General features: G+C 39.1%; 3 protein-coding genes and 4 non-coding genes across 7 annotated transcripts; 2 read left to right on the plus strand and 5 right to left on the minus strand.

The window, feature by feature from the left end:
* Window positions 1-63: 63 nt before the first annotated feature.
* On the plus strand, window positions 64-6404 carry si:ch211-106k21.5 (leucine-rich repeat and transmembrane domain-containing protein 1). The gene is made up of 2 exons (XM_027008548.2): window positions 64-270; window positions 2323-6404. The coding sequence occupies exons 1-2, from the start codon at window positions 258-260 to the stop codon at window positions 3525-3527; spliced, it is 1218 nt and encodes a 405-aa protein (XP_026864349.2). The 5' UTR covers window positions 64-257; the 3' UTR covers window positions 3528-6404.
* A 3223-nt stretch (window positions 6405-9627) lies between these two features.
* On the plus strand, window positions 9628-12705 carry best4 (bestrophin 4). The gene is made up of 9 exons (XM_027008582.2): window positions 9628-9779; window positions 10000-10094; window positions 10295-10528; window positions 10881-11035; window positions 11113-11190; window positions 11604-11759; window positions 11854-11934; window positions 12058-12194; window positions 12438-12705. Exons 1-9 carry the CDS (start codon window positions 9628-9630, stop codon window positions 12703-12705), a joined length of 1356 nt encoding a protein of 451 aa, XP_026864383.1.
* Window positions 12706-12980: 275 nt separating this feature from the next.
* On the minus strand, window positions 12981-13096 carry LOC113576511. The gene has a single exon (XR_003410519.2). It is a non-coding gene; the product is annotated as a small nucleolar RNA SNORA47 (small nucleolar RNA).
* rps8a (ribosomal protein S8a) lies at window positions 13009-15788 on the minus strand. Its single transcript, XM_027008556.2, has 6 exons — window positions 15722-15788; window positions 14833-14939; window positions 14500-14599; window positions 14104-14279; window positions 13651-13780; window positions 13009-13460 (listed from the first exon to the last, which is right to left on the minus strand). The coding sequence occupies exons 1-6, from the start codon at window positions 15723-15725 to the stop codon at window positions 13351-13353; spliced, it is 627 nt and encodes a 208-aa protein (XP_026864357.1). The 5' UTR covers window positions 15726-15788; the 3' UTR covers window positions 13009-13350.
* On the minus strand, window positions 14367-14439 carry LOC113576509. Its single transcript, XR_003410517.1, has one exon. It is a non-coding gene; the product is annotated as a small nucleolar RNA SNORD38 (small nucleolar RNA).
* LOC113576510 lies at window positions 14677-14781 on the minus strand. Its single transcript, XR_003410518.1, has one exon. It is a non-coding gene; the product is annotated as a small nucleolar RNA SNORD46 (small nucleolar RNA).
* On the minus strand, window positions 15014-15086 carry LOC113576508. The gene has a single exon (XR_003410516.1). It is a non-coding gene; the product is annotated as a small nucleolar RNA SNORD55/SNORD39 (small nucleolar RNA).
* Window positions 15789-16296: the final 508 nt, after the last annotated feature.

A 16296-nucleotide genomic window follows, 5' to 3' on the forward strand; every position in this document is an offset into this window, starting at 1 on the left:
ACCACTGACAATTCTAGATGAACCACTTTCAAGTAAATTTGGAATACCCTGTCACACAGCACACACGTTGTTACACGTCCAACACTCCTAAAAACAGGGAAGAAGCAAAACATCCCCGCTTCACTCAGTTACTTACTTAGTTACGGTGAAGTTGAGTGACGCTCTGAGACGCTTGCTTGCTGTCCTACGCGTTTTGCTTACGAAAGGTAGAGGATGACAACATCCTAGAACGCCTACAGGAGCAACAGGTCATCATAATGAGCTCTAAAGGTATGATTAAAAAACATTTGTCTAGAGATATCTAATATAATCTTTCTAACATTATACAATTTGATTCGAAAACGAAGCACAGTAATATAGGTTTTCCCTTTTCAGGGTTTTAGATATTCGTGGTGATCCTTAGAATCGTACAAATAACCACAGAACTATTACATGTATTTCGGCTACTGTAACAATGACCAGGTATGAACTTTTAGATTATTTGCGTTTAAAAACTATTCATTTGTTTTTAAGAATAGAGGACAGTAATCGTGTAATCTATGTTACTTTAGAGGAAAAGGATGTAACTGCGCACATTGTTCAGTGGTGAGTTAATGTGATTTGCGTTTTAATATTACCGTGCACTTCCTTTAATGCATTGGTGACCAAGGCAACTTTCTATTGTGTGTGTGTATATATACTAACACGTCCCCATTTATCCAACTGCTACTCATTTGTCCTTCTGCGAACACCTACCTTTGACTTTCCCGGAATTAACGTGATTGCGAAATAGATAGATAACGTAATCCAGTGGAATGACTCCGCAGAAGAGATACATTATTTAAAAGACTCAAACTGTAATAATAAGGAATATATAAACTTGTTAGTTTCACAGAACCACCATGGATGATGGGGTTAGCGGATACATAGCCATGAACAGTGGAAAGTGAACTAAAACTGATTTGGACGTGACCTAAGAGCAGTATTTGCTTTGAGGGTGTGTTACAAATCTGAATCACATTTTAATCATACCTGATGTTTTTTAATGTTACTTAAACTCTCCATTACTCTGTAATCGATTTGGGAGGGGACGGCGAGCAGATAGCTCACTGATCACTGCAGTTCAAAGTCATACATCGACTTTTCCCTCCTGTTTCAGGCCTTGCTTGGTTTTCTGATCTGAAATATAAGCCAGTACTCTTTGGCTCAAAGAAGCATTAAGAACTCCCTTTCCAAACACGTTAAGGAACATTGTTAATAACTGTTAATGTTAAAAATGTGGAGTTGTATGATTTAATTTTTAAAAAGTTGACATGCAAAGATTTTGTCTGCAAATTTGTTAGTGTTAGATGCTATATTTTATATATAAAATATTTTATATATTTTTTAAAAAATATACTGCTTTAGAGAAATCAGCTTTATTATGGAACTGCAAGTGGAGTCTCTTGTTATGGATAAAGTCCCTGTGTACATTTTGGTTATAGAAACTTTCAAAAGATCCACAATAGATGAACGTTGAATGTATTGATCTGTGGAGGTGTTCATGAGCTGGTCTCCTATCACCCATCAGTTCAGACTTGTAGGTTACTCTCTGTACTGGTGGGGTGTTAGCACATTCCACTCACCATTGTTTACATCAGGAAAGCCTGCTGCTGTCACGGCTACGCCGGTGGTGGAAAGGAAACGTGCATGCACGCACACACATATACACACACAGAGCTCACTGCTAAGCAATGGGGTGGAATTTTTCTAAGCAAAGTGCTCTCATTCTCAACACTTATTGATTCACAATGATACTGGCAGTAAATCAATTCAGGACCAAACTGGTCAAGAAGAGAATTCATATTATGATTTCATAATTTGTTAAGTAAATTATTTTCTGAAATGAAACACAGGCATGGCAGGAAGGTGAAGTGGCCCTTTTGCTTTGTGGCTGTACACATCCACTACAGCAACAGCTACAAGCAAATGTGCCTATTTGTACTTTTCCTAGCCAACTGTGAACAGAGCGATAATTCTCATGCTGACTCTCCTGCCTGCATAGCTTGGACTCCTGATCCCAAGCTCACCTCATCACCACGGCAACCCTTAGACAAACCACAAGAGTCCTGAAACCTTGGCAGCGATGCTAGACACCAGGGACTTCCTAAACCTTGAGGCTTAAGCTAGGAGATTCCTTAAGGTCACTAACTACATAAAGCAAAATCATAAAGACAATGGACGTATCTAGGACATTTTTGGAGTAGCCTTAAAATCCCCAGCAAACAGTTCAAATTAATTTTGTTCTTTTTCTTTCATTTTGTTTATATAGAAGTGTCAGCTAATTTTTGGCTTTTGTTGTAGGAATCTTCTTCCTTTGTGGCATCCTCTCTATTCTCTACCTGGTGTCTAAGGGACGAAGTGAAAGATGTGAGTGTCCAGTAGCCACCGTTTTGACTAGGTTTCCTTCGAGTCTGCTTAATGGCACCTGCTGCCTGAACTTTACTGGCTCATTGTTTAACCATGTGCCTTGGGCAGCTGTCAACTATGCAACAGAACTTAAAATTCTGGATCTGTCTTTTTGTAACCTCACTCAAATCGACTCCATCACTGTGGGGTCTACGCCTTCTTCATTACAAGAGCTGTACCTGGGTCAGAACCAGCTGACCACAGTGCCTCATGACTTTCTCAGTGATGCCTACAGTTTGCAGGTTCTGGATTTGGGGAACAACCTTCTGGAGGACCTGCCGGCAGATTTCCTGCAGAATGCAAAATCATTAAGAGTTCTGCTTCTCAGTGGGAACCGTCTTCATTCCCTCCCCAGCTCGGTCCTTAGACCCTCGCTTCAGCAGCTGGATCTGGAAGACAACCCTTGGGCCTGTACGTGTTCTCTTGTGGAAGAGCTCCAGGGTGCTCCTCGACGCAACTTCAGCACCTTGGAAGGCTTAGTGGGTAACCTGACCTGTGTTTCTCCACAGAGCATGACAGGCAGGTCGGTGTGGTCTGTGCAGGCCAGGGAGGTATGTCGCCTGCCGGGTCTCACGGCCCTCTTTATTGTCCTGCCACTCCTCCTCCTCCTGGGCTTGGTGCTCTGCTGGTGCTGTGGCAGGCAAGGGGAGAGGAAGGAGACCCCAGCCTTCAGCACACCCCGAAAAAAGCCTGCCAAACCAGAGTGGAATGGGCACTGGCCACGGGACAAATCATCCTCTGGAGAGATACCGGTGGATGGAGAGATCACGAAAAACCAGCTGATGCTGCGGCCTTCCTCCACCCTCTTGGGCAGCACAAGAGACATCTATGAGGAGGTGGAGGTCAAGCTGGGCTCCGTGGACTCCCTGGGACCTCCACCCTCCACCTCATCTGTGGAGGGCAGAGCCATCAGGGAGGAAAACCATGAACTGGGCAGCAAGCAAGACCTGGAGACAGTCAGCGTGTCTGAAGTTATGAAGGACTCAGCTGATCGAGAGAAAGCTTACATGACCCAACCAACCAAATACTACAGCCTGGTGCCAGGGCTCGAACTTGAAGACTCAGACCATGGCGAGTATGAGAGTGTGGATCTTTCATGACTCTCTGGATGGTGTTTGCTCTTGGTCAAGAACTTTGAGATCTGTGTGATCACACATTGAACATTTACTACTGAGCTCTGGGGCCCTTCTGGAAGAGTCTAATTCACAGTGGTAATTAGGGAGGTTTCCACTACACTGGCAGTTCAGTATCATTCGTGTAAAAACTGCATTTATGTTAGCTACTGTTGTAAAATAATGCGCACAGGGTGTACTAGGAAGGATTATTGAATTTCCGTTGTGTAGATAATCTGTGAACTGGTTATTAGCCCTATGAGTGCTGCAGTCTAACCTTTCTGTCCTTCTACTGTTTTATTTAGGACAAACTGTTTCTTATTCGTTTACAACTTTGGTTCACAGTCACAGTCCTGGGGGACCACTGCATTGCCTGACTTATTGTTCTCCCTCATTTAACACATCTTAATTAATTTATCAGCTAATTATCAAACCTGTGTAATCAGGTGTAGTCGGACAGGGAAAAGAGTTTAGAGGGCCTCCAGACCTTGACTCAAGAACCACTGGATAAGGAAAGTCACCTCTGTGTAACTTAACATGTAACTCATGTAACCAATGTGGTTTTTCATTTTGTGTTCACTGGTGTCTACACATGCATGTGATGTTATGACTGTTGTTATGACTAAAGCACAGCTGTAGACTCTCATCAGATATACACACATTGAGGACTAATCATGTTAGTAACCACAGGCAGACCAATACAGTGCATGCATTCATTGATTAAAGCAGACCCAGTGACCCTATTCAAATCAAATCATGAGGCTTTGCAGATAAGTCAATCCTGCTCACTGAATGAAAGATAATGTAAACTGATTTGAGTGGTTGGAGTGAATAGGAAGGAACCAATCGTCCACTACAAAGCTCTTTTGCATCAGTATGTGTTTTGCTACAACATTTTCTCACCTTCATCTTAAGGAACATAACATTTCAACTTTGCTTTTCAAGAGGTATGGAAAAAGGTCCACTGAGGTGCTATTTGTAGACATCTTAAACTAGTTTAGTTCAAGACTCATATATAGAGCACTGTAAGCATGTGTTTAAATGTTATAGGTTGCTAGTATATTATTTAACAGATTTATCAGTATTGCATAGTAACATTTAGAAACGAGATCCACTATAGTTAAAAAAACAGGTTTCTCAGATGAAGGCAAGCATAAACTGGTTTCACCATCCAGGAATTCATAATTGTTAAATAATAAATCAACTGTGTCTATTAAGTAAAGATTTAAGTAAAAAGTAAGTACACTTAAAGCCCTGCTCAAACCCACAATGTCACAAAATATACATAACCCATTCAAGACCCAACTAGAATGCTTTTTCTGGTATAATTATTCAAAATCAGTCCCCTAAAAGCAAATAAAGAAAGCCAAAATGACATTATTTACACAGCCAGGTGGTTATGAATGTCATACCTACTGCAAGTTAAAACACACCCCAAAAAATAATCTATGATCAAATCATCCTGACTGGGGGTTTTAAGATACAACTTTATAGTGTTTTCTTTCTGATTGCTTCCTAATGTCTGTGTTTGAAATAGCCTACTATATACTGCTCACATACTGATTGGGCCCCAAATTAGTATGCCAAAATAAAATTTTCAAGTAGTCATCAGATTCCCAGATTACATACCACCCCTACCAAATATTCCAGCGCTATCATGCAACAGTGACAGAAAATCTTTCACAAGTAAGTGAACCTTCATACAATCACTTGACCTTGTAGTATGCACTGCGTTTTCATATACTGGATACTGTACTGCATATGGCATAGTACTATGGAAACAAATATGCAGTATACAGTATATACTGAATGTGTTTGAACTTGCAGTATGCACTATACAGTATGTAATAGGCTATTTCATACAGTGTCAATATTTTGTGGCAACATTTTCTATTCTATTGGCTCCATTTCAATCTCTAAACAAAGTAGGAAAATATACGGAGCAAACCGAAGCTCTTAAAAAGGTCATCAAAAAATGAAAAACTTGCAAGTACTCTGTATATGTAATAGATTTGAAGTTTTTTTTTTTTTTGGATGCTATATAATACTGTTTCATTAAACCACAATGTTGGCCTTAGATGCTAACACTAATAAGATGAAAGTGATACTTGTTGATTGGTGACATTTGTTGATTTTAATTAAAAAACAAACAAACAAACAAACATAAAACCTTAAAAGTAGTTGGCTCACCCTGGTTCAGCTCTAATTTGAACCTTCTCCTAAGCAGTTTAATCAAGTGTAAGCTCACTGGAATGGCTCTGATTTGACACTCTGCCATTCCAAAACACTCTTCTCTGTGTCTTTTCTCTGCCTTGGTCCAGCTGTCAACCACTTCATTCAGTAGCATCTGAAATAATTCAGTAGCTCTGGACTTGTGTTCCAATTTCACTCTGTTTAGGAGGTTGTAATTATAGCACTCAATTCTGGAGTCCCTTTAGGTCTGATGCCCACACATCCTGCTCAGCAGCCATCTCTACCTGCCCTGCCCAAAGAGACTGGCATTCAAAGGAAGTTTTTTGATTATTTGTTTGGGTGGAGGCTCTCCATTTTGCAGCATTACTCCCACAGATGCAGTTTTGTTGTTAAACTCTGTAATTGTAAACTGACACAGTGATCTGAAAAGGAGGTGTTTCAGGCATGTTTCCCAACTCAGATTCAAAGATGAAGCTCAAGGTGCAAAAACAAATAGTGGATAACCTAGAAACCTGTTCTGAAGCAGAGACAAAAGTGAGCCAATTTATTTCAGCCACTGGTACTTGGCTGCAATCCTGAAGATTTTATACAGAGTTTAGTTCTATTCTTAATCTAACACACCTGATCAGGTTAATAAAGTTTATTATTAGAACTAAGTGTATTAGAACTCTGAAGGACAGTAGATCTCCAGTACTTGTGCTGTTGTATTCTTGATACATACTGAAGTCAGAAATATGAATGCTTTGACTCATATTTAGTGAGACATTTGCTCTGAGTCCTTAGCATAGCCAATACATAACCAATCTTTTGGAAGCAAAGTAATTTAAAGAGTTATGGTTTTCTTGTTCATTCAGCCCCCTTTCTCACTGGTCATTTCTATCAAGTCATTTGAACATCACACTCATATACAAATTACACTTAGAATATGCAATGTTGAGGCATTATACATGTTATATATATGATATACATGTTTATATATATAATATACATGTTTATATATATAATATACATGTTTATATATATATATATATATATATATATATATATATATATATATATATATATATATATATATATATATATATGATATAATGTATAATATATAAATTAAGTCCACTGTTCACCACATGCACCTATAGTGACATTATTCTGCATCTATTTTCAAAAGGCACCACTAATATATCCTGAAGGGAGTAGTATATCTGAAGGGAAAGACAGAGTTCCAAAGAGTCCACTCTAGGATAAGAGTTATGGCGTGACTTTTCCTTGACATTCCTTGCTGGTTAGAGCATTGCTGATGTCCCACCCTAATGAGAGCCTAAAGGAAGCACTCACCCATAGTACTATTTAAATCTTTATTCTGTTGTGTTTATCTCAGTGCAAATAGAGGTTACCCCCTGTCACCACTCCTACAGCATTAAACACAGTTCAGAGCTTGTTGAGAAATTATACTTCAGTGGCCATATAGTGGTTTTCATATGAAAATATGGTATCCACCATAAAAAAAAAAAATGTATACAGCAACAATTGTTTGGCTTCTCTGTCTGAAAATAATGTACCTAAACAATAGGCAGATTGGCGGGCGAAGATGCAGTTTTTCTTTTGGTACCTGCATGGATAGTTGTTGAAATCTCTGGAGTTTACTGAAATATGAAAAAACCTGCTCCTTCTCTCTCAGTGTAGGCTCATACTGCCCCCTGGTGTAGCTCTTGTGGTGTGACACCTAAAAGGATTTGAAGCAAGTGTTTTGTTGACGTGAAAGAGGGTTAGATAATGTAAACCTTTGATTTGACACAATTTTGATTTATATGGTAATGATTCAATATGTGGGAATTTTGTTACTACCATTCCATGCAATATGACTCCTATCTATGATTAGTATGACTGACACATCAAGCAATTTTCAGTTTCAATTCATGTAGTTCACCAAAGTCATAATTCATTGAAACCTTCATGATTTGAATTGATGAATATAATCACATCAGAATAAAAGCACTGATCTGAATTGATGTATTGTTACTAATATGATAACTAGTATTTTTCAGTTGAAAAACATTTTTCATTCGAAATGTATGTTTTTGAAACAGAACTAAGGTACATCCACTGGGACATAGCTGTAGAGTATTAGGAATACTGCTGTGCAGCATCAGAAATACTGACTCTAGATAGCATTTTTACATTTTATTTATTTGTATCATTATTTAAGGTTTATCGTATTTGTAATAAATAGTTTTTCCTTCTTTTGTGCCTGCTTTCTCAGTTTCCTGTCCTGTACATTCCTGATTAGTCATACTCAAGTCAAGATTAGTTACATTTATTTATATAGCTCTTTTTACAACAGATGTTGTCACAAAGCAGCTTTACAAATGTCCGAGTCCAAGCACCCAATGAGCAATCCGAGGGCGACAGTGGCAAGGAAAAACTCCCTAGAGCATGAGGAAGAACCCTTGAGAGGAACCAACACTCGGCGGGGGGATCCTCCTTTGGCCCATGCTCCTGCCCTGTACATTGCTGATTGGCCATGCTCCTGTCCTGTAAATTCCTGATTGGTCCTAGTCCTTTCTTGTACTTTCTCACAGGATTATATAGATTTTTTTCTTCATATTCCTGTGAGAATTCTGTCACCCAGAAATTATATGGGATTCCTGTACAGTTTTCATAGCCTAGTTTTCAAACATTGAGGGATAATACAGAAATTGTACCTTTCCTCTGTCTTTGTGGCTTAGAGTGACTTTCAATTCAAGATAATAAATGCCTTACAGATGTTTGGACACAAAAAATAGTGGCAAATCAAAACGAACCTTTTTATAGACATCCTAAAACTATTGATTTGCCAGTAGTAATAGTAACAAATGTGATTTATTATTATTGTTATTATGTATTACACTTATCATTCTTTGTGTAAATGTTTGTAGTTATAGTAACAATTCTAATTTGCATTTATAAAACACAACTGTTCACAGATTAAGAGATTTCCTTGGCCAGTGCTTCACAAGCAGAATCAAGCGTGTTGCAGTGCTAAAATATAATGGAATCTGGTAGTTTGCATGAACATCAGTGGACTGCCAGGTAATTGCATTTATGATGACCTTTATGTTATGTAAATCCATTGCTATTACCAATCTCTCTAAAGCAGAAGTTGACTTAAGGGTTTGGTATTGCCCTGTCCTTGGGTAGGTACTAAAATAATCTTTAAAAACTTTATCTCATCATAAACATTTACCATTCATTACTGAATTAAATCCTTAGTTAATTTTTTTAAAATGTATATTGAATTCACAGTCAGCATCCAATTTTTATATATCTATATTCTGAAGCTAGTGAATTATGCATAATCATTCAATGATACCTGTGTAATTGCTCAAGCAGTATAATCATCTTAGATTTTCAAAATCATGAATCTCTCACATTATATCATAGACTACTACACAGCATGTGATCTCATAAATCTTTATCATTTACAATGTTTAACTTTAGTAAGGACAGAGAACCGCACAGAGTAATTACTCATAGCGAGAAAACATGGTGCCTCATGCAGATTAACTGTGCCTGGGTGTATCTCTGGTTCCCAAACCACAAATCACAGAATGAACTGGGCCCTGACATGACACTCAGGATATAAAGATGAGGAAGACTAATGAGGCTCCTCTCACAGTATATACACTTACAGCACTAAGGTATGCATTAGAAGTTCAAATTAGCCATAACAAGTTCTGAAAGTTTTTTTTTTTTTAATATATAGAGAGGTAGGTACAGGTGAACTGTTGTTTAACCCAACTATTTGAAACAACACTTGTTAGTCTGGTTTAAATAAATAGTACTAATCCCATCAGTAATGTTGATGTAGGTACTTATTTGCTGATATATTACAGGAGGCTTTTGTACCCTGTGCATTATGACTGTGTCCTACACTCTGGAGGTTGCTAATGCCAGGTTTGCTGGGTTCACCAAGCTTCTCTTCAGGTGGAAGGGGAGCATTTACAAACTTCTGTACAAGGAGTTCCTCGTTTTCTGCTTCCTCTACAGCCTCTTCAGTGTTATATACAGGTAACATCTATCAGTCAGCATTAGATATGCAAAACTCTTTTCAGTCAAAATCAAGAATGAGAATCTCCTTTATTGTATTGTTCAGTGTTTTCACTGCCTTCTAGTCTATGAAAGGAATGATGATCAGCTGATTCCCAATTCAGTGAGCTGGACCATGTATTGCCAAGGTCTATGTCCTAGAGCTCTCAAAACAGAGCTCCTATTAATATGTGCATTGCAGGTGTATCCTCACTACTGACCAACAGGAGCTCTTCGAGAGGGCCGCTCGTCACTGCAACAAGTTCGCCAAACTCATTCCCATGTCTTTTGTTCTTGGTAAGCCATCAAATCCTTCATGAGTTGCAGTTATGTATAGGAGCTAAACACTGTCCCTAAAGCCAACCCTTCATTCACTCAAGAGTTCTCACATGCCAGCCATTGCACAGTTTACGATGTACATTGACATTCGATAGTGTTGTGTAAAAAAAAAAAGAAGTCCCAGTCTGATGCTACAGTACCTCGCGTGCCTTGTACAGGCTTCTATATCACACAGGCTTTCCAGCGTTGGTGGGGCCAGTACACTAGCTTCCCGCTGCCTGATAACCTGATGATGGTGGTGTCTGGAAACGTCCATGGCATGGACGAACGTGGCCGCCTGCTGAGACGAACGTTGATGCGCTATGCCAACCTCTCCTCCGTGCTCATCCTGCGCTCCATCAGCACGCGTGTTCGCAAGCGCTTCCCTACCCTCGAGCACATCGTGGAAGCAGGTATGAGATCAAGCCTTTGCGATACTTCAGCTGCTGTATAATGACCTTAGTATGACCTTACCTACAACAGACACTTTCAGATGGGAATTCTTAGATAAACTGTTAAGCACGTACTATTATAATGTGATAATCCCAGTCACCAAAATGAAGGGATATATCTGATTTGTAAACATCAATTAGCCAAAGAAAGAACTAAATGTAATTTGTAGTGTTCTTTTGGGCACTGAAAGTTCTAATATTTGTAACACACTGGTGCAAATACTAAAAATTTGTATTCTAATTACTCTAGAATTTATCTAAAACTCCTCCAATAGATTACAAATTACATAAAATGCCATTGCTTTGAATGTAGGATTTATGACTGAGGAGGAGTTGAAAACACTCAATCATTTGTATTCGGACTTCAACAAGTACTGGATGCCACTGACATGGTTTGCAAACCTGGCCTCACAGGCGAGGGAAGAGGGTCGTGTGAAAGATGACATAGCTCTCAGGCTGCTAATGGACGTGAGTGTGTTTGCTCAAGATCTGAGTGACACAGTGCCCGAGTGCTTTGCATTAACTACTTCCCTATTCTCTGTCAGGAGCTGAATAATTACAGGGCCAAATGCAGCATGCTTTTCCACTATGACTGGATCAGCATCCCTCTGGTGTACACCCAGGTAAAAAAAAAAATAAAAAAAATATATTTTTTTTAAAAAAAAACTATATATATATATAAAAGAAAAAAAATACAAAATTTTTGAGGATCTCAAACAGGTAGTGTTTTCTTAAGATTTAAGACCAGAGACTTCAGAATTTATATACAAATGTATGTTTACAGTGATCAGTGATTCCAAATTCAGTTTTTCTACTCCATTTGCAGCTAAAATTACAGATTTTGATTAGTTATTGCTCAAATGTGGTTTTTAATAGTTGTCATATTTAAAATTTAAATTAAAAAACATTATCAACATTTTAGACCTGTTTTCAGAAGTTTTAATATAAAGTTCTTTTATCATGCATATGAAGATTAAACCAATCTTTATATTCTTTATAGTGAACTTGCAATACATGCCTGAATTGTGTCTCATAGGTGGTTACATTGGCAGTGTACTCTTTCTTTGCATTCTGTCTGATTGGAAGGCAGTTTGTAAAGCCTGAGAAAGCTGATGAATACAAAGTTCATGTTGACCTGTACATCCCAATCTTCACACTCCTGGAGTTCTTTTTCTATGCTGGATGGTTGAAGGTATGTTTGAAAACTAATCAAACAATGTATGAATGCAATGGCAAAACTGCAGGGGATATAGAGTCAAGTGTTTTTGTTAAATATGTTTGAATAGGTAGGAGAACTTATTATAAACCCATTTGGGGAGGACGATGACGATTTTGAAACCAACCAGCTCATTGACCGAAACATTCAGGTTATATATCAAATTCAGCAGTACTGAATCATGAAGACAAAGTTCACTTCACTAAACAGTAAAACAAAGTTCATTAAACAGTAATCCATCACAGATCATATCTGTTCTCTCCTAAATCTATAGGTTTCCATGCTCGCTGTGGATGACATGCACCAACATCTTCCTCCACTAGAAAAAGACAAGTATTGGATGGATAAGGGCTTCAGCCTGCCCTATGGCCCAGCAAAGCCCATCTTTATGGGATCTACTTATGACATGAGGTACACCTTTATATTTCCCCCAGTATACCATCACACTGAAACAGACATTCAGCTCAGCCTTTAGGGACCTCCAACCACACTATGAAATATCTGCATTTAAAGTCAGGTGCTAAAATGAATTTTATATCCAAGCACTTTGCAGTTAAAGAATTTTGTTACTCAAGTCACACTAATACACAGGGTTTTCAATCTTCTATGTATAAATTTCCTAATTATTGAATTTACTGTACTTGTATTTATCAGGACACCTGATGATGAGATAAATGACTGCACACCAAGCTATCAGACACTACCAGTCAGTGTGTGGCCACCTGCACCACGGAAACGAGGAAAGAGTCGAGGAACTCTGGAACTATGCTGCTGTACTAAAAAAGCAAAGTCTAAAAAGAACCAACAAAAAGACCCAGAGAACATCACATCAACAAAACCACCCCACCCTGATGAGGCATTAACGCTGAAGCCTCATTGTGCAGTAATTGTGGATCCTGAAAATATAGCACAGGAGGCTTGATCACATCTGACCAGTTTCAGAATTCCCTAAATTGAACAAGGAACTCATTTGTGTGAATTTTGAAGACTAGTTGAGACTGCTATATACAAATATATATTTCTAAGGCTTTTGCAGTATACTGTTTTTCAAAGTGTCTCATCTGTCACTCATAACCAGGTAGAAGCAAACATCTACCCATTAGGAACAAAAAAATAATAATTCAATCTAAAATACAACCATGTTTTCTTTCACTGCAATCAGGGCTGTTGTATTTTGTTATATTGTACACAAGTACCAAGATGACTTAAAACATAATTGGAGCCATTTCAGCACGTTTTTTTTATTTTATTTAGGAGGTTATAACCAGTTACAGCAGTACTAAGAATGTCTGCTCAACTTTCTCAGTCCTCCATAAACATTAAGTCTCAATTAAATAAAACATGGGCAGATAGCAGAATGTAACACTTGTGTTTGGCAAATGTGTCAATGAAGTGTCTCTAGCATGAACAAGTCCAAATACAACTCTAGTAAAGAACCTAGGGTGTAGTTATGCTAGGACAGACTCCTGACAAACTGGCACTAGCACATTAAAGCTCCATAAAATGAAGACAAGTACAAACAAATGTGGGGGCATTTTCCTTTTACTGATGGTAAACAGCTGTATATTTATTTGCCTTTCTTGGCCTTGATCTTCCTCAGGTAGAACTCTAGTTCTTTACCCTCCAGAACGTAGCCATCTGCTCTGCCACACTGTCCAGGTCTGGAGGCAATGCAGGCTACAGGGTGACAAACACAGCCATTATAGCATATACCAGAGATGTGCAAGTCATACAATGCTACCTTCACATACAAGTCAGAAAGTGGTATGGGTTCATCACTGTTTACTCAGTAGCAGAACTGGTTATAATTTCATCATATGAATGCAGGACATTAAAGTGGGACAGTTAAGGGGAATCAAGGTCTTACCAAGCAGCTTGCCCTGTTGGAACTGCTCATCCAAGAGTGTGCTGATCTTGCTGTTCTTTCGGCGCTCATCAAACTTCTTCTGAACTTTCTTTGACCTCTTCTTGTTCAGAATGTCCTCCTCTTCAGGAGTCTGATGGGCAATTTGAATAAGCTTTTAGAACAGAACCAATGAAGAGCCTGAAATGCAGTGGCAAACCTTATGCATTCAAGAAACCTCTAAGCACAACATTAATTCGTCATCCCCAGGGTCTCAGACTGCATCACTTTCACTTGGTGGCAGGAACTGGACAAAGACATCAGAGAATGACCATGACCACAGCCAACTGGTGCCATATAATCAAGCCTTAGAGCAAAGACCCCAATAGGACAGGATCAATGCTTGAATGAACAGATGTTTCCTCATCTCACACACAAAAAAGCCAAAACCACCATCACACATCAGCCCAAACGTACCAATTTTGCTCCCTTTTTGCGTCCAAGAGGGAGGGCATAGTGCGCCTCATACCACTGCCTGAATGGTGCGCTGTCAACAAGGACCACGCAGTTCTTCACCAGGGTCTTGGTCCTTACCAACTCATTGTTGGAGGCATTGTAGACAACATCAATTATTCTGGTCTTGCGGGTGCAGCCTATTAGTAGGAAATACCACTTGTTACTCCAAGGATGTTAAACTCATTTAGAACAGACAGCAGCAATATCTAGGAAGTACAAGTCTTTCTCAGCGTTGGAACATTGACATCTATCACACACATTCAGTAGCAGAACTGGACAAATTTATCATCATTGAAAGACTTGCTGCAGGTTTTGAACCACCCAAAATTTACAGAAGTCACTGTTTGAATTACTTACACTCTGAACCCCATGAGAAGTTTCCTACGTCAAGCCTCAGGGCACGGTATTTTTTGTTGCCACCACGGACCCTTATTGTGTGGATACGTTTAGGTCCAATCTGCAAGGGTGAAGTTACATTTAGTAGACACACACTTGACAAGAACCCATAGACAACCCACAGCAGGTAAGCATGGTCATGTGTCAGTGTAACTATGACCAGATCCTAACATTGGAAGGCCAAAAGCTTTGACCAAAACGGCCAAAAGACCAACCTAAGGACGTGTTTACATCACTCACATGGTCAAAGACGATGCCAAAAATAGCGTTTACGCGCACGTGGGCTAATTTTACCTTCGTGTTTGATGGTGGTCGTCCAAGCTCGTACTTTCTCTTCTTGTGGACGGGCTTCCGTTTCCCACCGGTCTTGCGGCGTTTGTGCCAGTTGTCCCTTGAGATACCTTGTTGGAAAGAATGTAAGTCAGTGCACACATTCGAGGATACAGGCCCAATACTTCCGTGTACCCTAGCTACTTGAGTGTTCAGTTCTCCAAGGTGAGTATCCGCACATTTAACTCGGATTCCGCAAAAAAAGGTCATCATACACACTCAAGTACTGAAAATCTCCATGGCTCAGTCAAAAATGACAATGACCTGAAAAATAGACTAAAGAAACTGTTAGCTAACTAGTTAGCTTGAGAGCTAACATCAGCTAGCTCCAACTACCACTGAGGATCGTTATCTAACTTTGTGGTTACGTTTACTGTAATAAGAGTGTTGTCCCAAAAACTATCCTTGAAAAAAATGTAGTGCATCTTTCACAATTAAACAGCTAACCTCTCAAACCTGTGGCTAACTGGGCAACTGCGTTAGTTTGTTCGCCATCGAGTCACAGCTATTTCCATCAACTCCACAACACATAGGGATAGAGCTGCACAATACGTCTTAAGTGGTAGAACAACTCACAAATACAAAATGCTATGTATAAAATTTAACGCTGGACATTCCGCAAATTTAGAGCATTGTACCCGAAGAGCGCAGCCATCTTGAGACATGTCACCATTCCCTTTCCAAACTCCTCTCAAAAATATGAAAAGAAAAATCCACAAAACAATGCAATATGCGTATACATTTCTTGTGATCCATCTACACAACAACTCGATCTAAACATTAAAACAAAATCTCACATTTAATCGGACAGATGCGAACAGATCCTTCTTACTACGAGATACATAAAACATACCCATTCTCAGGCGCCGGCTAGAAAGAGGACTCGTAAAGGCTCATGGGTATGTTTCAAGGACTCATGTATCGCGAGGTTTTGTGAGAAGACGGTAGACAGGTTCGCTGAAATTGTGTCCATGCATTCTTTCAGAAAATCACACCGGTATCCTCCGCCGGATAACAGGGTCATTGTGTCCGTTATTTAGGACCGATTTCATTGTATGTTTTTAATCTACCCCCCCCCCCCCGTTAATTTATATACATTTAGTACTCTTTGAATTTTCTAGCTCCTGATAGAAAGATAGTTGTTAACACGAAACCCAGCTGCTTATAGTGAGTGGAAAGCTTGCGAACTTGGAAAAAACATACCCAACAAACCAATTAACTGAAGCGCTGCCCTGCATTATACATTGATAGCACTGACTGTTTAACACTACATCTGATACCAATGCTCCATCACATAATAAATAGATGCTTACCCTTTTGCAATGTCGTAACAGACAACTCTTTGGCAAACCAGCTCAATGTTTGTTCAGAAACTTCACTTTCCAGTTATAAGTACATCTTATAAATTTAATCTTTAGTGATGTAATT

Source organism: Electrophorus electricus, chromosome 15 (assembly GCF_013358815.1).
Source record: "Electrophorus electricus isolate fEleEle1 chromosome 15, fEleEle1.pri, whole genome shotgun sequence".
NCBI classification, from domain to species: domain Eukaryota; kingdom Metazoa; phylum Chordata; class Actinopteri; order Gymnotiformes; family Gymnotidae; genus Electrophorus; species Electrophorus electricus.

Coding starts and splice junctions, on each gene's coding strand:
- best4 (XM_027008582.2), top strand. CDS start 9,628: ATGACTGTGTCCTACACTCTGGAGGTTGCTAATGCCAGGTTTGCTGGG. Junction 9,780..9,999: donor CTCTTCAGTGTTATATACAG/GTAACATCTATC, acceptor TGTGCATTGCAG/GTGTATCCTCACTACTGACC. Junction 12,195..12,437: donor GGATCTACTTATGACATGAG/GTACACCTTTAT, acceptor TGTATTTATCAG/GACACCTGATGATGAGATAA.
- rps8a (XM_027008556.2), bottom strand. Junction 14,280..14,499: donor CTTCTCATGGGGTTCAGAGT/GTAAGTAATTCA, acceptor TCCTACTAATAG/GCTGCACCCGCAAGACCAGA. Junction 13,781..14,103: donor GCAAAAAGGGAGCAAAATTG/GTACGTTTGGGC, acceptor ATTGCCCATCAG/ACTCCTGAAGAGGAGGACAT.